At 42.7% G+C, this 19,134-nt stretch overlaps 2 protein-coding genes across 4 annotated transcripts; one reads left to right on the top strand and one right to left on the bottom strand.

The window, feature by feature from the left end:
- Positions 1 to 750: 750 nt before the first annotated feature.
- Positions 751 to 8,009, bottom strand: LOC4324355 (leucine-rich repeat receptor protein kinase MSP1-like). 3 transcript variants are annotated; one of them, NM_001428099.1, is made up of 5 exons: positions 7,836 to 7,996; positions 7,656 to 7,724; positions 5,813 to 5,853; positions 5,493 to 5,564; positions 751 to 4,946 (listed from the first exon to the last, which is right to left on the bottom strand). In NM_001428099.1, the coding sequence occupies exon 5, from the start codon at positions 4,909 to 4,911 to the stop codon at positions 1,027 to 1,029; it is 3,885 nt and encodes a 1,294-aa protein (NP_001415028.1). In that variant the 5' UTR covers positions 4,912 to 4,946; positions 5,493 to 5,564; positions 5,813 to 5,853; positions 7,656 to 7,724; positions 7,836 to 7,996; the 3' UTR covers positions 751 to 1,026. The 3 variants fall into 3 exon arrangements, with proteins under 3 accessions (NP_001415028.1, NP_001415029.1, XP_015622428.1); XM_015766942.3 differs by having other exon boundaries at positions 761 to 4,946; positions 7,652 to 7,724; positions 7,836 to 8,009; NM_001428100.1 differs by lacking the exons at positions 7,656 to 7,724; positions 7,836 to 7,996 and having other exon boundaries at positions 5,813 to 6,203.
- Positions 8,010 to 13,679: 5,670 nt separating this feature from the next.
- On the top strand, positions 13,680 to 18,537 carry LOC4324354 (zinc finger CCCH domain-containing protein 12-like). The gene is made up of 7 exons (NM_001406110.1): positions 13,680 to 13,999; positions 14,553 to 14,713; positions 15,087 to 15,149; positions 15,632 to 15,751; positions 15,846 to 16,139; positions 16,889 to 17,215; positions 17,694 to 18,537. The coding sequence occupies exons 1-7, from the start codon at positions 13,828 to 13,830 to the stop codon at positions 17,874 to 17,876; spliced, it is 1,320 nt and encodes a 439-aa protein (NP_001393039.1). The 5' UTR covers positions 13,680 to 13,827; the 3' UTR covers positions 17,877 to 18,537.
- Positions 18,538 to 19,134: the final 597 nt, after the last annotated feature.

The following is a 19,134-nucleotide window of genomic DNA, read 5'->3' as shown; positions in this document are numbered from 1 at the left end:
GGGCACAGCCTGAACTGAACAAGCGATTCCTCGTCCGTTCGTTCCATTTTGCCGCCGGGCGCCGCCCGTATGCACCGTGAAGCGCCGCCGCAGCCAGCAGGAGCGTCTCCTCACCGGCGCCGCCACTGCCGGTGCAGCTCGGCGCGATGTGACGGCAGTGGCACGGAGGCTTCCGGATCGGGTGCTCGGAGGCCTCGCGCCGCATACGCAAGCAATGGCGGCGAGTGAGTGAGTAACTAATTAGGGCAGAAGTTAGATGAGAGATAGCCTCATAGGAAACTTTTCATGACTCATGAGGTTAGACCTCACTTTAAAAACCCTATAAAACTTGTATGAATTGAGATATTTCTTAGGAATTTCATAGGATTCAATAGTTTTCAATCGTTTATTTCAAAGGACCATATAAAAATATTTATGTTTTTTCTTCAAATCGAATTGGTTTTCACCTAGTGACCAACCCATCGCCTCGGCATTCATGATGCCCTTGCGAGATCGACAATTGATCTCGATGGCAACCATGGCAACTCCGCAAGTAAAATTTGCATTTTTGCAATGTTTTTCTACAGGATGGGACTAGTTGTGTCCAAAGCTTCAAACCCACTGAAATCTGAATTACGTACTTGAGAAATATTAGGCAGTCATGTAATTCTCAGCAACTCAATGTAATACTCATATATATGACGGCATTACTGCAGAAGAATATGGTAAAAACAGAAGAATATAGCGTGGTTAATACTGAAACTTATGTGAAACACTTAGAAACAGGCAAGCAGTACTTTTATTCAAACGACAGCACATTAAGCACTCACATTGCCACAGGAACCACCAGTGACAATAGTACAAGATAAAAGGTCTTAATACTAGTTCCAACTACAGCCTGAACATGAGTAACTCTAGTTTCCCTCATTACAGCCTCCAGATAGCTCGGTTACTCTATAGCTACGAGTTACTCCTAACTACCATTAGCCTACTCCCTACTGACTACATTATTACTACATTAGTTTCAGGAAGATCAAGCAGAGAGCATTACATGTCCCTGGAGACGGTCACCACCAGAGGTCCACATTCCATGCCGTGGGTCATCTTGAGCCCCTTCACCACCTCCAGCATTGTCGGCCTCTTGAACGGCTCGTCGGCGGTGCAGTCCCGGGCGATGGCGAGCACGCGCGCCATCTGCTCCCGCCACACGCTTGAAACCGGCAAGCATGGATCGAACAGCTCGTTCTGCTTACCGCGGGCGATCATCCACCGCACCCAGCCGACGAGGTTTCCACCCCCTTGCACCTCCTCCTGGCCTGTAGGTGGCCGTCCGGTGAGGAGCTCCAGCATGACGACGCCGAAGCTGTAGACGTCGCCTTTCGTGGTGGACTTCATTGTGAGGCCATACTCCGGAGGAATGTATCCAAATGTACCGGCAATGTCAGTGCTGACATGGGTCTCACAGGCACTGATGATCCTTGCAAGGCCGAAGTCAGAGACCCTCGGCTCGAAGTTCTCATCCAGTAGAATGTTGCTCGACTTCATGTCCCGGTGGATGATATGGGGCACAAAGCCATGATGCAGGAAGGCGAGCCCACGGGCTGAACCGAGGCAGATCTTGAGACGGTCCGGCCATCCAAGAGCTTCAAGTGCATCTGCTCGGTTTCTCAGCCACATCTCGAGGCTCCCATTCTCCATGTACTCGTAGATCAGGAATCGTTCATCGCCACAAACACAGTAGCCAAGTAGAGGGACGAGGTTTGGATGTTTCACCTTTCCAATTGTCTCCATCTCAGCTAGAAACTCACGGTCACCTTGGAACTGATGGCCACCATGGAGCCTCTTGATCGCGACTCTCCGGCCTTCAGGGAGCGCTGCCTTGTAGACAGTGCCAAATCCACCATCACCTATTATGTGCACCTTACTGAAGTTTTCTGTGGCTTTCAGAATATCATCCGCGGTGACCCTCAGAAGTGCATGCTCAAATGTTGCAAGATTGATACTCAGAGGTTCCCTTGACTTCTTTCCTAGCAGTTCATCAGTTGAGGTAGGCTCAACTGTAGCCTTGGCCTTACTGGCAGATTCAAAAGCCAAAGGCCTGCTTCTAACCAGCTTCCGTCTCAGATAAACAGCCAGAAGCACTAAAACAATGATGATGACGAATGTAAAGGCACAGATGGTAATTGCCCTTCGAACCCGATGATATGGATGCAATGCTTTATGATCAGTACCATTAGTAGAACAAATGCCTCCTGCAGCACAATCTGCCAAGCTGTACATGTCAATATAGTTACCTGAGAAGTTGGCAAATGAGAGGCCAAATATATTGCAGATTCCACAGGGTATGGCACCATAGAGATTGTTGCTCGACAGATCAAGATAATTCAAAGAACTGAGATCAGAAAGTGCTGAAGGCAACCTTCCAGTGAGGCTATTGTTGTGGATATCAAGAGTAGACAATTGTGTGAAGTTCGAGATAGACTCATCTAGGCTCCCTGAGAAATGGTTGCTGCTTGAATTGAAGAAGAGCAGTGTACTTGAGTATTCTTTGCCATCGGGGCAAGAGAACTGGATATGCCCAGATAGGTGGTTGTTGCTGACATCCAGATGGTTTAGGTAATTGTTGCAGAGCAAAGACTGTGGTAGAGTGCCAGTGAGTGCATTGCTTGACAAGTCTAGCACTGCAATTTTGGGAAGGATTTGGCCTATCTTAGCAGGAATGGAGCCATCTAGGTGGTTATTGGACAGAATAAGGCCTTGCAATTGAACCAAAGGTCCAGACCATGGAAGCATTGGTCCAACAAATTCATTAAATGACAAGTTAATGGATGTAAGATTTGTTAGCTCGCCAAGCTCCACAGGAATGGTGCCATTCAGCAAATTGCCTTGGAGGTTGAGCACCATCACCATTGCACAGTTCTTTATAGATGTTGGGATCTGACCAGTCAATTGGTTGTATGACAGATCAAGAAGACCATGGTGCTGAAGAAACTCTGAGTCAGGGTGAGCCTCATTCTCAAATCCCACGCAAATCTCAGCAGGGATAGAACCAGACAGCTGGTTGGAAGACAAAATCAAGCTATCAAGCAATGTCAAGTGAGATATGGCACTTGGAATGTTCCCAGTCAGATTGTTATAGCTCAAGTCCAGCGTGGCAAGTTTTCTGCAGTTGAAAAGTGCTAGTGGAATGATCCCAGATAACCTATTGCCACGCAGGGATAGATTGGTCAGATTCCTTAGATCACCAACAGACTGAGGGATAGGCCCTTCGAGTAAGTTATTGTCTATATGCAACCTTTGCAATACAGAGAGTTTACCAATACTCTCAGGTATTGGGCCGGTAATTTCATTGTTACTGAGAGATATCTCTAGAAGGGTTTTTGACTCCCACAGCTCCGCAGGTAACATCCCTGCGAATTTGTTTTGTGACAACTCCAGAGTAACCAGGGGTAATTCTGCTAAATATCCTGGTACCTCCCCATGAATATGGTTGTCTAACAAGTTCAATTCAGTGAGGTTCGTGCACCCTTTAAATGCCTCATCAATAGTCCCAGTCAGATTGTTATGATGCAATAAGAGTGAATGCAAGGAGTTGGCTTGGCATATGTGAGAAGGTATAGAACCTGAGAGAAGGTTGGATTCTGCAGCGAAACTTAGCAGATGCTGCAATGGCAGCACTGGCAAAGGTCCACTGAATTTGTTCTGTCCCAACCTGATGGACCTTGCATTTTTCCATTTCTGAATCCAATCTGGGACACGACCCGATAGTTTATTTCCTTCCACAAAAAATGAGACAATAGCCTCTAAATCTGCAAATTCTTCAGGAATAGGTCCAATAAGGGCATTGAATGACAGGTTTATAACAGTAAGCTTCTTGCAATTCCCAAGTTCTTTTGGCATGTTCCCACTGAGCCCAGCATTCTTTGCAATCAGCTGTGTTAGATTGCCAAGCTCACCCATGGATGATGGGAGCTCAGCGTCAAAGTTGTTATCTGATATGTCAAGTTCTGTCAAGCTGCTGAGTCCACTGATTGACCAAGGTATTTTGCCTGTGAACTGACATTCCTCGAGATGAAGTAACTTAAGCTGCTTCAGACTACCAATCTCTTGTGGAATCCTTCCAGTGAGATCATTCTTTCCTAGAATCAGTAATTCCAGATTTTCCAGTTGACCAATCTCCCTAGGAATTGTTCCCTCAAAACTGTTTGATGATAGATCAAGTGTCAATAGGTTTGTCAACGAGGTTATTCCAGGGAATATTGATCCAGTTAGGTTATTCTGGCTAGCATCAAAGTGCAAGAGACAAGACAGGTTCCCAAAAGTTGCTGGTATAGATCCATTGAATGTGTTCATCTTAATGTCCAACAACTCCAGGTTCTTCAGGCTGCCCAGATCTGGTGGAAGGCTTCCGGAGATGGAATTCATGGATATAGATAGCTTAGTAAGGTGCTGCAGCTGAGCAATAGCAGGACTAAGTTGTCCTGACAAGGAGTTGTAGTCAAGCACCATTTCCTTCAGCATCTTCAGGTTATATAGTGAGATAGGTATTGGCCCAGTAAGCTCGTTATTGCTCAAGTCTAGGTACTGGAGATTCTGCAAATTTCCCAAAGCTTCCGGAAGCTCTCCGGAAAACCCACATCCACTGAAGTTGAGCCGAACAAGTGACTGGAATGCCCCAATGCATAATGGAAACGGAGCATAGAGTGGAACAGAGGACAAATCAATCGCCACAACATTATGTCCTATGCAAGTTATGCCTGACCAGCTGCATGGGGGAGTTTCCGAATCAAACCAGTTACGGAGAAAGCCTTTTCCTTCGGTGATTGAATCCCTCAGAGTGAACAGAGTACTTATATCACGTGATTCTGCCCAAGCAGAAATGGGGATGAAGCTCACTAGCAGGATGAAAAGCCAGAAACTATTGGATACCATTTCCACGTTATTCTTTTTGGGACTGTAACAATTATCTGCATGAAGAGGTTAACCATGTCAGTAGCTGCAAAAGAACCACATATCACCAAGTCTGGAAATTATTCAATTACGTTTACTGTAATTAGTCAACAAATGATACATTACTACTCTGCAGAACTAAAGATAATTTCACCCAAAAGTGGCAATCAGGTTTTGTTTGTTTTATGCCAGGATAGATGTCAAGGCCAAATTGCTGCTTTATATCCTGCAACAGATTAGAAGATTTGACAAACGTAGATTTTTAAAACTTGTCTATGCCTCCAAAGCACCAACAATGAGACATAATGGCAATCACAATAACAGTGACTTCCTTAGTAGTAGGGAAATTATGTTTATACCTTGAATCTCTTGGTTTTAAAACTTGAACATGTAATGGCCGAACTATAGATACAAACTGTCTACCAAGTTGAAGTTGGGCAAGGAAAGAAGACAGGAACAGTCGGTAATTTCCAATAATACACAGGAGAATTCTGTAACAGTATCATCTACTCTAAGAAGAAGGCAATTACCATAGAATACAGTAAGTAGTTGTATATGAATACCTTATAAGATGTAGCCTTGTAACTTCAAGTAGGATATAGATGACTGACAGATAAAACTGTGCAATACACATCCTGGAAAAAGGTTAATGCTATGTCATTATACAAAGATCAGATGGAAAATAATCAAAGAGTAGAGAACTTTTTTTTCATGAAATGAATTCGTTAGAGTTTTTTTTTTTTGACGCAAAGAATTCGTTAGAGTTGATACCACTTCTCTCAAATGAGCAAGAGGAAATGCAAGATTCATGTAATTCATGCCAGGTGCACTACTGTAAGCTCTACGAACATTCAGCACAAAGGAAGAACTTCAATTTCATTACCTTCTGCAGTCTGAACCATTACGCCCTCTCAGAAATGCATCCTGAACAATTAGAAAAGAACAGGAACACTCAGCTTTCATGCGATTGTCAGCTCAAATGTACAAGAACATGAAACAAGCAAACCTATCCTACTTGAATCAACATCTAGTGGAAGGACTCGAAGCAATGCTGGTTGGGCTGTGTTTGGCAGTTGCCACTATAGCTCCAACAACTCCACAAGGATATACTAATACTATTATCTTGGTCTTAGCCCCCAAAAGAAACAACACCATCATAACAAAAACCAGGAACTGCTCTCTGATCAGCAAGAATAAAAGCAGAAGTTACGCAAACCACTCATCGTAAAGCCTAAAAACCTGGAGATAGGATCAAGAAGCCCATGAAACATCCATCCACGATCCATCACAAGCACAAGAAAAGGTAGGAAAAGGCACTACAGTACAGTACGTGCTAGGAGTACAGCTTTATATCAAATCGGATGAAACAAAATCAACCAAACATCATAAAGACAGGCACAGGAAGACACACTACCCAGAGGCACAAGAAAGGCTACTCCCACACACATCCCCTTGTCCAGAACCTCGCTTCACCTACATGAGCCAGCAAGTGGTCACGTACCCATACGCAAGCTGAGCTGAACACTACTCCTACTGGAGTAGTGCCTACACTACACTACAGTACCACACCGCTGTAGATAAATGAAGACAAGCACGCATCAAATCATGCCTCACGCTCACAGGAATCTCTGAAGCCTCTGCCCAGGCTCTCTGAACTCCTGGCCTCTCTAGTCCTTACCAGTTTACTGTGCTGTTTTACTCCACAGTACAAACACGCTGCCGGGAGGCAGGGGAGGAACTGGACCACCATGAACGGCGATTGCTGCAAAGGCTCGACATTTCCAGGGGTCTAACTGATAAAATCCACAGGCATTTCTTGCTTGATACTAGTAGTGTATACCCAAGCTTAGAGCTAATCTCACGGAGCCGTCGTATTTACAAACGAAAAGTAATTTGTGAATAAAACTTTTATTCGTGTGTTCTTAGCGATCTAAAAGCAAAGGCTGAAAAATAAACTTCGATGAAAAAACCTCAAAATTAGTTTCAAATTTTAGCTGATAAATATAAGCATAAGCGAAAAGACGAGGCGGAAAAGACGAGGCGGAAATGCAAAGAGGAGATGAGGGTTAGAGTAACTTTTTTTATTATTTTGCAAGAATCTTTGCTCCAGTGAGATAGTAGTACTGTGACTTTGGAACAGAGTTGAGAAGGTGGATGTTTCTGTGGTTCTCTGATTCTCTCCCTAGGATTTGGACCATCATTTGGGTTGTGATTAGTTTATGGGGGTCGTGTGGAGACTGACCAACCAAGTACAGTTACTCCTATTATTAAATTGTCAGAAGCTGCATTTATCAAACCAGTAGCACTGCACTAGTAGCAGAACTAACCAAAGAGCAGTGAGCCATAACTCTAGTGCTGCAAAAGAGGCGATCACCAGCGGGGTGGGTAGCCCGAGACAGCACGGCGGGATTGAGCCCACGGGGCCCGGAATTCCGGAGGTCACAGAAAAAGGAACACCCAATCTATCCAGGAAAAGTATGAGCTGGAGTAGCAAACAAGATGAACTGGAAGACGATCCATCGATGCATTGCAAGGTGATACCTTGAGCAGAAGCCCACACACATTGTGTGAGATTTAACAACACGAGAGTAATCTCTTCAGAACAGATTAGAGACTAATTAGAGAGAGAAGAAGCAATCTGGCAATGAACACTGAAAAAAAAAACATCACCCGAACAGAACATGGAAGGGAAGGGAGGAGAGGACCGACGCATGCTGCTTACTTACTCGCGATGCTCGTCGCCGGGGATCGTCGCGTCGTCGAAGGCGCCGCGCGCTCCTCCGCGAGACGACGGGCTGGGCAACGCGCAAGCACACGATCAGCGGCTCGGCTCAGTGCGTGGTGGAAGGGAGGAGGACAGAAAACAAACCAAACATGGAGACGAGGGGAGGACGTGGGGATCTGACCTGCTCGCTCGGCTGGATGGGTACGACGGCGTGGTCTCGCCGGCGGCGAGCGGGCGGCGGCGCCGTGCTCCTGCTGCTGGGGTTCGTGAGTTTGTCAGGGGGCGGGCACGAGGGAGACGTGAGGAGCAGCAGGTGGGCGACGAGAGAGAGAGAGAGAGAGAGAGAGGCGGTGTTGTGTGGCCTGTGGGGGTCTTGAGGAAGAAAATGCTTTGTGCTTTTTTTTCTCGTCTGGCTCTTTTGGCTCTTTTCGAGTTTGCTTCTGGGATTCAACTCGGAGTGGACTGGAGTTGGGGCCTGGGGGAGTATCTAGGGAAGAAAGGGGAAATGTTTGTCTGCGAGGGTTTATGGTATGGGTTTTTGTTTTGTTTCTGTACTACTAGTAATGTCTTCGTTCCATAATAATTTTTTAATTTAAATTTATTTCAAAATAATTGTCATAATAAAGTATTAATTGTCACATCAATCACTTACTATCTAAGTCCCAAAATAGTTGTAAATTTATATTGTTTAGCATATATTAAGATTTGAGAAGAAAGACTATGGTGGCCCTCGTTAAATGGTGTTTATGTGAGAGTGGGAAGATGGTTGAGGGTAAAATAGGGAGAAATTTTAATGAGAGATGATTGATGGGGCAATTAATACTCTAGAATTATAATTTTTTGGACAAATTTTGAATCCTAGAAATACAATTATTTTGGGACGGAGGTAGTATCATTCAAATTTATTTCTATTTTATCCTCAATTACCCTTTTACTCTTACCTACTCCTTATGTCCTACTAACTACTCTGAGTGACATCCTAGTTTTTTATCTTAAACCTTAATATATGCTAAACAATTTAGAATTAAGATTATTTTAGGGTGGAGGTAGTAAGTATGATTTATTCGAAAGGAAAAAAAGGAATTTAATACTACTATTATACTAAAGTCATGGAGTATGTAACAACATACACGAATTTTTTTGTGGGAAATTATTAAAACAGCGTGATATAAGCTTTTGTTCGTTCTGAAGGCATAAAATATAGTCAAAGTCCAAAACGCAATGTTATATAATTCAGCCACTTCAGCTGCACACGTACACAAGAAAATCTTATCGATGTACTCCCTATGTCCCAGAATATAAGTTTAAGTGACTTTAAGTGAATGAACACATATTATTATTGTGAATCAGGACAAAGAGTTTTGTCCAAATTTATAGTAGTGTCTCGTTCATCCAAAATCTATATTTTAGGACGGAGAGAGTAGTACATTTTGTGATCATGTTTGGTGGAGTTTTTTTAAGGGATGTTTGGTGGAGTTAAAAGCAAAGAGTAATGCTATATTCGAGAGGTGGGTTTATTAACAAATAATTAATTAAGAATTAGTAAAAAACTGAAAAAATAGAATAATATTTTTAAAGCAATATTCATATAGATTTTTTTAAAAAAAACATACCGTCCAATAGTTTGAAAAGCGTGCGTATGAAAAATGAAAAATGTGAGTTGGAAAAATGAACAAATAAACTCAGCCTAAATTTTAGGTAACCCTAAGTTTACCATTAAAAATATTGCGACCATTAAGATTCTCGGAGATTATCCGAGTAGTTGCATTATAACAAATTCACTTATCTGAGATTTGACAACCAAGTGAACAGTTGATCGGTACTCCATCTTAGGAGTACTAGCAAACGTTTAACAGTGGAGTAACACCAAAAATCTCCTGGTAAGGCAGGGAGCATTAGCAACCATCCAAACAAATCATCACTTTCCCGAAATAAACATTGATAAATGCGCGCCCCTGAAGCTAGCATGGTGGCAGATTGGCAGGGTTCGCGTCCAGTTGGGAGCCCACACCGTAAACCTGTGATTCCAGTCCGGTCATCCGGTGCAGTGGAGTTTGTTGTTTGCCGCAGAGCCGCGCCAGAGGGGAGGGACCACGCCGCGATCGCGACAGGTGTTCACCGCGCGCGTTAGATTGGATCGGACGGCGCATGATCCATCGGTCCAACGGAGGGACGGTCGGATGTAACAATGGATGGACGGGCTCACCGTGTAGTATACAGAAGCAGTGTACTACTACTCCAGTACACTAGTACTAGTGGCTAGGCCAAGGCCAGGGTCAGGTCAGCTCGACGAGACGACGACGACTAGTGGTTGGGTGGTCCAGTCTCGTCCGTCCAAAGTCCAAACCACGACGCCAAGGGAAAGCAGATTAACTGGTCAGTTGTTTTTTTTTTTTTCTGAAACTAGATTTTACGTGGGCGATCGAATTTACGGCTAATTATTTTCTTTCAGTGATAAGTGATGTACTGTACCTGCTAACAACGAGTTGACTGTGACAATTTCGTTAATTTCAAGATTTGCTTTTTCCGCAAATGCTTATAGGAGATAGTGTGTGCGTATGTGTGGAGTACGTTCATATAGATTAGTATGTGCGCTGCATTACGACTGTGTGTTTGTTAAAAAAAAAAGTCAAGACCACGAAGGTTGGTCCACATCTCAGTGGATGAGTACGCTCAGACTATGATGGCACGTACGACCACACAGGCACACACAATCTCACGTGGTATTCGGCTGCGAGGACGCTCAAATCTCTCTCCATCATGTGATGAGTTTTGACTAGAAAGTAGAAAGCGCGACGCTTTTTCGCTTGTAGCACTCCTCATCATGGCCACGACGATTTGGCTCGCTTTTGGGTATCGCCAAAAGCTCAAAACTCGGTTGCACAAAAGGCTGCAGCGTGGCAGCGCGACACGGGGAGAGGAAGAGGAGTAGGGTGCCCTCGATGGATCCGGATCCCGTAGTAGTATGGATTGCAACTTAAACAGTTGTAGCTGCTAGATCCAAGATTAGGTCGGTTACTGTAGCAAAAGTACCAAACCATAAAATATTGTTCAGGGTACTGTAACAGTTGATCTGGACTGTTGATCACAAAAATAAATGGCTGAAAATGCATGCAGTCCAAAGGTGCAGTCGCACCCGATCTCAATCCGGCATCCGCGTGGTCGAATCGAATCGGATCCTGACTTCCTGAGCCGTGTGCGTTCTTGCAGTGTGATATGCCTCTCGTCCAAAATCTGTTCACTTCAGCCAGCACCGGTGGCACGGCCGCACAAGGTTTTCCTCCTCGTTTTCGGGCGGGAGCTCACACGGCGGATTCCCGGAATTTTTGCAAGGCAAAAAAAAAAACAGTTTCAACATGCGTGTGCGGTGCTGCAGCTTGTGCTCCGGGCTGCGATGGCGTGAGGCGTGACCGAATCACAAAGGGAGTTTTGGAGCGTTGTTTCGTACTCACCCCAATCACTTGTACTCTTGGGCTCTTGGCTGAGCGTATGGCTGCTTTACTATTGTGGAGTCTAAGGCCCAAACAGTATAACAGTGGCCCAACTACGCCCAGACAAGAGAATATTGGCCCCAACTAGTTGGTTTCCGATGTGACTGAGCCCATGTGCACCCATCTAATGGCCTGCCACAAAGCCACTGGGCCCAGCACGTGTTCTCCGGCTTTTCCCCCCGTTTTAGATGTGGTAATCGGGCCAAGCCCATGGCCCATTTTATTGGTAATTGATTCGTGGGATCCACTGGGCTGGCTCATCTCACTCACTCACCTAGTGAGATAAATTTTCTAAGTACAATTAATGGTCAGTATACCATAAAGTTTTGTGCATGATGTTAGTATTAGTATTATTTTTATTGTTATAAAGTTCGATGCATAAATGTACATAGCTTTTGCCTTTTGCTTGGAGAAGAAATGCCCAAGCACACAGCCAACACCACAGTTGTCCACCACTGTAGTGGTACGGCGCAATATTGGCGCTCATCAACTGTAGCATTGTATACGTAGATTGGTCCATGCCCACGCATGAACACACACACGCGCACCGGTGCAAATTGCTTTTGCTTCATCTGGAAGCCGGACGGGATGGGGAAGAGGAGGACGACGGCGAGAGGGACCAGAGCCCTCCAAAAATCGCTCGATTCGTCGTACGGGGAGGAAAAAACAAGTGGTCGGTGAGCACGAAGATTTGGAAAAAGAAAAGATACGTATCGAATTGGAGGAAAAAATTTTTAAAAAAGAAAAGGAGGGGACAAATAAAAGGGGGAAAAAGAGAGAAAAAAAATTTGAGGGAAAAGGAAGCCGAAACGACTGGCTGAGGTCACTCCACTCCCACGCTCTTGCTCCTCTCCTCACAATTCACACCCGAACAAAAAGAAGGCCCAAATGCACATATGGCGAGCCGAGCGTAGGAGCGAAAAAAAAAAAACAGGGGCCAACTCCCCCGCACACTGGCACGCATACACACGAGCATCAGCGCGGAATTGCTAGGTGCACCATGCGTCCAATTCGTTTGGCATTCGACAAAGCAATTTCTCCATTGTTTAGGCCGAGTGTAGTTCCAAACTTTTTCTTCAAACTTTCAACCTTTTCATCACATCATTTTAATTTCAACCAAATTTCTAATTTTCGAGTGAACTAAACACACCCTTACTCTACAACTTATTAGCAACAAATAAAATTTAATTTTAGAGTTATTTTTTTATATTTTTTGTCAAAATTTATTTTTCAGCAATTGCTTTTAAGTCGCTATTAGAAGTTCACCCATAAATTATTTTTATAGTTAATAAGTGTTGTGATTAATGATCAACTATAGACGAGATGATATGGCTGCTTAATTCTTTATTTATCTGGTAAAACTACATTTGGTTTGAAATATGGCTGATACAAAATTTCCCAAGTATTTTTTAACATTTATATTTTAGAATATGTAGGTTAATATAAAATATTCATGTACATTCATTCTATTTATTACTGAAAATTAATTCAATGGAATTTGTTTTAGTTTTTTTTGTGCCATTTTTTTATATTCCCTTCTGTTACAAATAGATGTTGTTTTGGACATTAATAAGGACATAAGCGCTCGCAAGTTCCAACTGCAACTTGACTACTAATATCTAAAACTATAATAATATTATTATGAAAGTAATTACAAGAAATGTACATGCATAGTTTTCATCCATCCATTTATATTTAAGTTTTTATTGAGGTCTAATCTGATTTAGATTATTGAGCGGATCACCTACTAACTACATTAATAAATTAATATTTTAAGAAATAAAGTAAACACATAGTTTAAATTTAGTCATCTAAGCAATAGAAGAAAGCTTTCTTTATTAAAGAAAACATATTTTCCTGAGCATTGAGCAAATAATCCGACAAATACGCCGAAAAGACCGTGACCGGAAACATTTCACTATATTATTGACTAGTAAGGGGACAAAATGTCGTGACGCCCGAAGTGAGCATATTACTCACATTATTTACTGTGACTATCATATTAAAATAAAAAGAATGCATCGCTATAGTTTTTTTCATACGTCATGCATTGTGCTTTCTCTATAGGTTTTTTTTAACTCCCAAGCCATCTTTTTTAAGCAAAGGAGAGCTCTAGCTCTTTCATGTCCTTACAAAGACCAGAAATTTTTAAACGGAGAGCTCTACTTACTAACTCAGTCCTATTATAAGTACAACCATTAAATTTGATCTTGCGTCTTATTTAATTTTTTTATAATTAGTATTTTTATTGTTATTAGATGATAAAATATGAATAGTACTTTATGCGTAACTTCTGTTTTTATTTTTTAAAACTTTCAAATAAAACGAGCGATTAAAATTTAGCACGGAAAATTATAGCCTGTATTTAAATTGGAACAGAGGGAGCAGTATCTACGCCCATGCCACGCAAGCACGGACCGCCACCGCGCGAGTGCACGTAGCACGCGCGCACCAAAGACAGGAGAGAGAGAAGCTAGAGAGAGAGAGAGAGAGAGGAATAAATACAAGGGGCAAGGCAGGCAAAGGGCGCCCTCCACCTCCTCACCGCCGCGCCACCGATCACCCGCCCCCCACCTCCACCGCCGCCGCCACCGCCCGTCGCCGGAGCTCCGAGGATGGCATCCCGCGTCGCCGCCGCCGCCGCGGCGATCGCGTGATGGCCCGCGCCGCAGCTCGCCGCCGATGGACGACGCCGGAAGGGCCTCCGCTCCAGCGGTGGTGACGGTGACGGCCTCCGCCGCCGCCCCCACGCCTCCTCTTCCTCCTCCTCCGCCTCCCCCCCCTCCCTCGCAGCTCCCCGCCACCGCCGCCGCCACGGACGAGCCTTCCCACGACCCCGCCGCTCTCTATGGAGGTTTGGATTTCTCCTGCGCTTTTTACCCTGCGCGCTTGATTGGTCGGTCGGTGGAATTGGGGTTTGGAGGGGATTAATTCTGAGTAGGTTTAGCTCTCCGGTGCGTAGTGTTTCGTGATTTTTCTCATGGATTTAACTAGCAGCTACTCCGCTGGTATTTTTGTTATGAATCACGGAGTAATAATAATCCATCGAATCATATTGCAACGGAAACTACTCCTTGTAGGCGCGTAAGTGAGGTTTTCGTGGTGTGACTCATTCTGGTTAGACAGTGATGTGCTTATCAGCTATCCTTTTTTTTTTTTTACAATTTCATGTTTAACCTGTGATACATCTAGAATGAGTGGATGCTATTGTAGAATTTTCGTTACTACCACAAGTGAGATATTAGCGAATCAAGTGGTGTTTGGGTCTGTTTATTGTGTTTGTGCCGTTGCTGGTGAAATGTGGGTAGTTTTATAGCGTGACCTTATTGACGCCGAACAACTTTCATCTTGTGTGCTTGTTGGTCTTGGATTTTTGTTTCATGTGGTGTGTGCAATGTTGGTTGCAGAGGGTATGTGGCAGCAGATGACCATGAGCGGCAGTGGCGCTATGCAACCTGGACCATATCCTGAGCGGTCCGGAGAACCGGACTGCACTTACTACCTCAGGACTGGATTGTGCAGGTTCGGTATGAGCTGCAGGTTCAATCATCCTCAGGATAGGAATCTGGTGAATAGATACTTGACCCAACTGTTCTTATGTAGCATTATTGTTTCTTATCACACTGATTCATGGGGTAATCTCAGTCAGGATGTCATCATTAGGTTGTAGTTTAGAAGAATAGGCTGAAACTGGGGAAGGACTACGCAATGGAGCATGTTCAGCTGTATGTAATGTAACCCATGTTTCATGATAAGCAGAGACCCATTCTCCTTTGGACAATTGCCACCAGCAGGCATAGGCCGAGTGATGCATTACAGATTTAAATTAGTGACTACCATTTTTCTGTAAATTATATCTTATATTCAATTCTGATCGTTTTATCTTTTCTTCATACCTCATGTTTTTATTCTCAAGTTAGATTGGATCTGTTTAATGTTAGGCTATTGCCTCTGCCAGAATGAAAGGAGAATACCCTGAGAGGATGGGGCAACCAGAATGTCAGGTAATTATGGTTACTTGAACTCAGGCCAGGGTTTATTAGTTAACAATGGCTAGCAATCTACTGCATATGCATTCTGTGACAAGAAATGGTTTGTCTGGTCGTATATGCTTTGAAAAAACATGTAGCTAGAAAGGAGGTATTGAATTTGTGCACCATAGGTTGACAAAAGGTTGAAGTTCATGTGAGAGCCTAGATCCCTAGACTTAATCTTTATTCTTTCTTCTTCATGTGAAAACGGAAACCAGACAAGAATTACATGCATTAGTTGTGCATTCATGCAGCAACAACAGAACAGCTAGACTAGCTTCAGTTTTCTCCAAATTATAATCACACAATTGCAGATTGTCCTTGTGTAAGGAAACTAGCTGTTTTTGTTTGTCTATGTTTCTAGAGTTGACATTATGCAATTTAGAGTGGTGTAGTTTTTTTATTAAGTTGGACAGGTGTTGAAATGAAATAATTTCTCAAAATTTTCTGTTCAGTATTATCTGAAGACTGGAACATGCAAGTTTGGGCCTACATGCAAATTCCATCATCCCAGAGAAAAAGCTGGAATTGCAGGGAGGGTGCAGCTAAACACATTAGGATATCCACTCCGACCGGTTTGTAGTTTATTGCTGCAGCACATCATCTGCCCTTCCTTTTTATAGTTTCTTCTCTTTGATGTACTGAAGTGAAGTCTGTTTGCTTCTGTAGAGTGAAAAGGAGTGTGCATATTACTTAAAAACAGGACAGTGTAAATATGGGAATACATGTAAATTTCACCATCCAGAACTTTTCAATGCTATGGCTTCTTCACGTGGTTCACCTATTTATCCTTCTGTACATTCCTCTGCAACCGCGGGTCCACCTTATACTGGAACAATGGCTAGCTGGGCTTTTCCAAGAGGTTCTTTTATTCCAAGCCCTAGATGGCAGAATCCCTCAAATTATGCACCGATGATTGTACCGCAAGGTCTTGTTCAAGTACCAAGCTGGAACTCATATACTGTAAGATCATTTCTTCTCACAGTCATAGACATATAGTGGAGACGTGATTTTCCCAATCATGGATTGTTTACGTTGGCTTTCATGCTCTGTTAATTTCCTAACAATCTGGGTTGATCTTTAATTGCTCTCGACCCTGTTAAAATATAAAACTGAATTGCAAAAATATACCATTATTAACTTTAGTTGTGATCTTCATCAGAACTATACTGACTCCACAGGCCACTAGTAATGTTGCATATCAAATCCCACTTCCTACAATGATGGTTTCTCTCATTTAACTAGGTATGAAGTGATTTATTCAATGGAAAGAACTATGTGATGATTGCTGAATAGTTCTCTTTTGGGCATGAACTAATGTTCTTTGTGGTTTTGTTTCTGTATAAATGGCATTGTTGTGTGCTATGGTGTTTCTAATTGATTAATAATCCTTTGTAGATCCATTGACTGCAGCTTGCCCTACAATTTAAGTTTGGCTGCTACTGAACTAAATGTTCTTTGTGGTTTTGTTTCTGTATAAATGGGATTGTTGTGTGCTATGGTATTTCTAATTGATTAATAATCCTTTGTAGATCCGTTGACTGCAGCTTGCCCTACAATTTAAGTTTGGCTGCTACAGTTTATATCCTCTGATTTGTTTAGAACACTAATATTTATTTTTTGAAAGTGAAAAGCTATAACATTGGAATCCACTCTTACACCAATTGCTGGAATCATACTAAAGTTGATTTTTTGTGATTTTGCTTTTCAAGGGCCAAATGATGCCTGTTTCATCTTCTGAGAGTCGACTGCAGTCCCCAGGGGCTCAACAAACCTATGGAACTTCTCAGCAAGTTGATGCCAGTGCAGGCAATCAGGGAATGTTGTCACCCTACAGATCTAGTTCATATCCTGTACCTCAATACGCATTGCAGAGAGAGAATGTATTTCCTGAGAGACCTGATCAACCAGAATGTCAATACTACATGAAGACTGGAGACTGTAAATTTGGTGCGGTGTGCAAGTTCCATCATCCCCGGGTGCGATCAATGCCTACTCCAGATTGTGTCTTGAGTCCAGTGGGTCTTCCACTACGTCCGGTAAGTTACTACAAACCTTTTTGTACTTATGTTCCAGTGACAATTATTTGTGTTCTCATGTTCCACGTATCACTTTAATGTTCATGGTTGATCATTGTACCGCCTCATCTCTTTTAGAGGATCAAGAGTATATGCCTGTCTTAACTTTTTCTTTCTCTGGTCCAGTCTTTCCGCTGATATTAAGATGAATTTTACAACAAAAAATGTGCTGCCTGTGTATGAAGGTTCAGAGGCATAGTTCATAATTTTACCCTGTTCTCAATTAGGAAATGTATTTTGCAAGGTCATAAAGTCTTGACATTGATGATCAAATATTTTCTAGAGCTAAAATTTCATAATCAAATATGACAGTTCCACGGCAGTAGATAAAGAGTACCCACTGTATATATTAGTATGAAGATTAACACTTGAAAAAACCTTTGATTGTTCCTATAACACCTAATGATTGACTATGACACGGCTGTTTCGAGATTTTCAGGGAGAAGAACTGTGCAAGTTCTATTCTCGCTATGGCATCTGCAAGTTCGGCGCGAATTGCAAATTTGACCATCCAACGATGGCTCCTCCAATGGGAGTGTATGCCTACGGCTCTGCTTCAACTAATGTACCTATGGTTCGGCGTCTCCTGCAATCCCCATCCGCATCCGCGTACACTTCCTAAGGCGGCGTCCTGGCAGTTGTGACCCAAACCACCGTGATGTATAAAAAAGTCCATCGCACGCCCGTCTCAGGCGCTGTGTGAATGTTGCCACCCCCTCCTAACTCCCCGGAATCAAAGTTCTGTAAATTGAGTTGCTACCGGAGATGTACAGTTTATTTTTTGTTAATGCAGATCTTTGGGAAGCGAAATGACGTTTAAAACTTTCTTGTTTTCAGCCTGCTTTGCACTGCGGTGTTGTTTCATTTCAAATGTGCATTCATGTCAGGTTGCAAGGTACTGTGGCCTGTGGACGAACTCAATCTGATGATCATCCTTTTTATCTGCATTACATGTTGTATAATTGCATGGATTAGTTGAGAGCTCTATTCCGGAGGTGTATCTTAGCATGGTGAAGTTAAAATGGACAACAAAAGGCGGTGCAGTGCAACTGAGTCTGGCCGTCACGTCACAATCATTGTTTTCTGTTCACAAGTAAAAACATGCAGCTTCCTTCCAACGACCAAAATTAATGCTGGCATGATAAGGTGCCGAACCTGGTCCAACCAAGTTTCTCGTGGTAAAGCATGCGTAAGCACCTGCCTACTTCAGGTCAAAAGTTCAAAACTACAGGTTGTAAAATCTCTCTGAGGTGACCGATCTACGTAGATACTCCCTCGGTAACAAAATAAAAGAAAAAAATTATATATTATGGGATGAAGGGAGGGACTAGAAGACACATTCTATCTCGAGTTTATTTTATAAGAGGAGTGACAGACGTCCCTCCAAATATTTTTAAGAAGAAATTATAAGTATGTTAAGATTGAACATGAGATTTTAGGGTTAAAACCACATATCTTTGTCACTGCACTATCAGAATCAAGTTCATCTTTTCCACAATATGCTCCCTCATGTTTCATAAAAAAATCCAGATTCTTTTTAGAACAGAAAGAGTATACCTGTTTTAGACATGACATTTCAAACTTTATGCATATAAACATATAATTCTGTCTATTCAACTTAAAGTTGTTAAACATGTTCATGAAATCCAACATCGTTCCTGCATTCAATGCAATACACAAGTACACAAATACACAATAGCTAAAGCTTTGGAAGTTCATTGTTAGGAGGGTTTATGACCTACAGGAGTTTAGCAAGTTTTATAATAGAGGTGACCACCACATCTAATTTTATGTATGATATACATAATTAAATTAAGAGGTGACATGTATAAGAGCAAGTTTGCTACAGATCTGTAGCCCGCTGCTCTTCTATCTCATCT

The sequence above is a fragment of the Oryza sativa genome, chromosome 1 (genome assembly GCF_034140825.1).
Source record: "Oryza sativa Japonica Group chromosome 1, ASM3414082v1".
Classification (NCBI taxonomy): domain Eukaryota; kingdom Viridiplantae; phylum Streptophyta; class Magnoliopsida; order Poales; family Poaceae; genus Oryza; species Oryza sativa.
The sequence above is the reverse complement of the archived record's forward strand: the minus strand, read 5'-3'. Positions and strand labels throughout refer to the sequence as shown.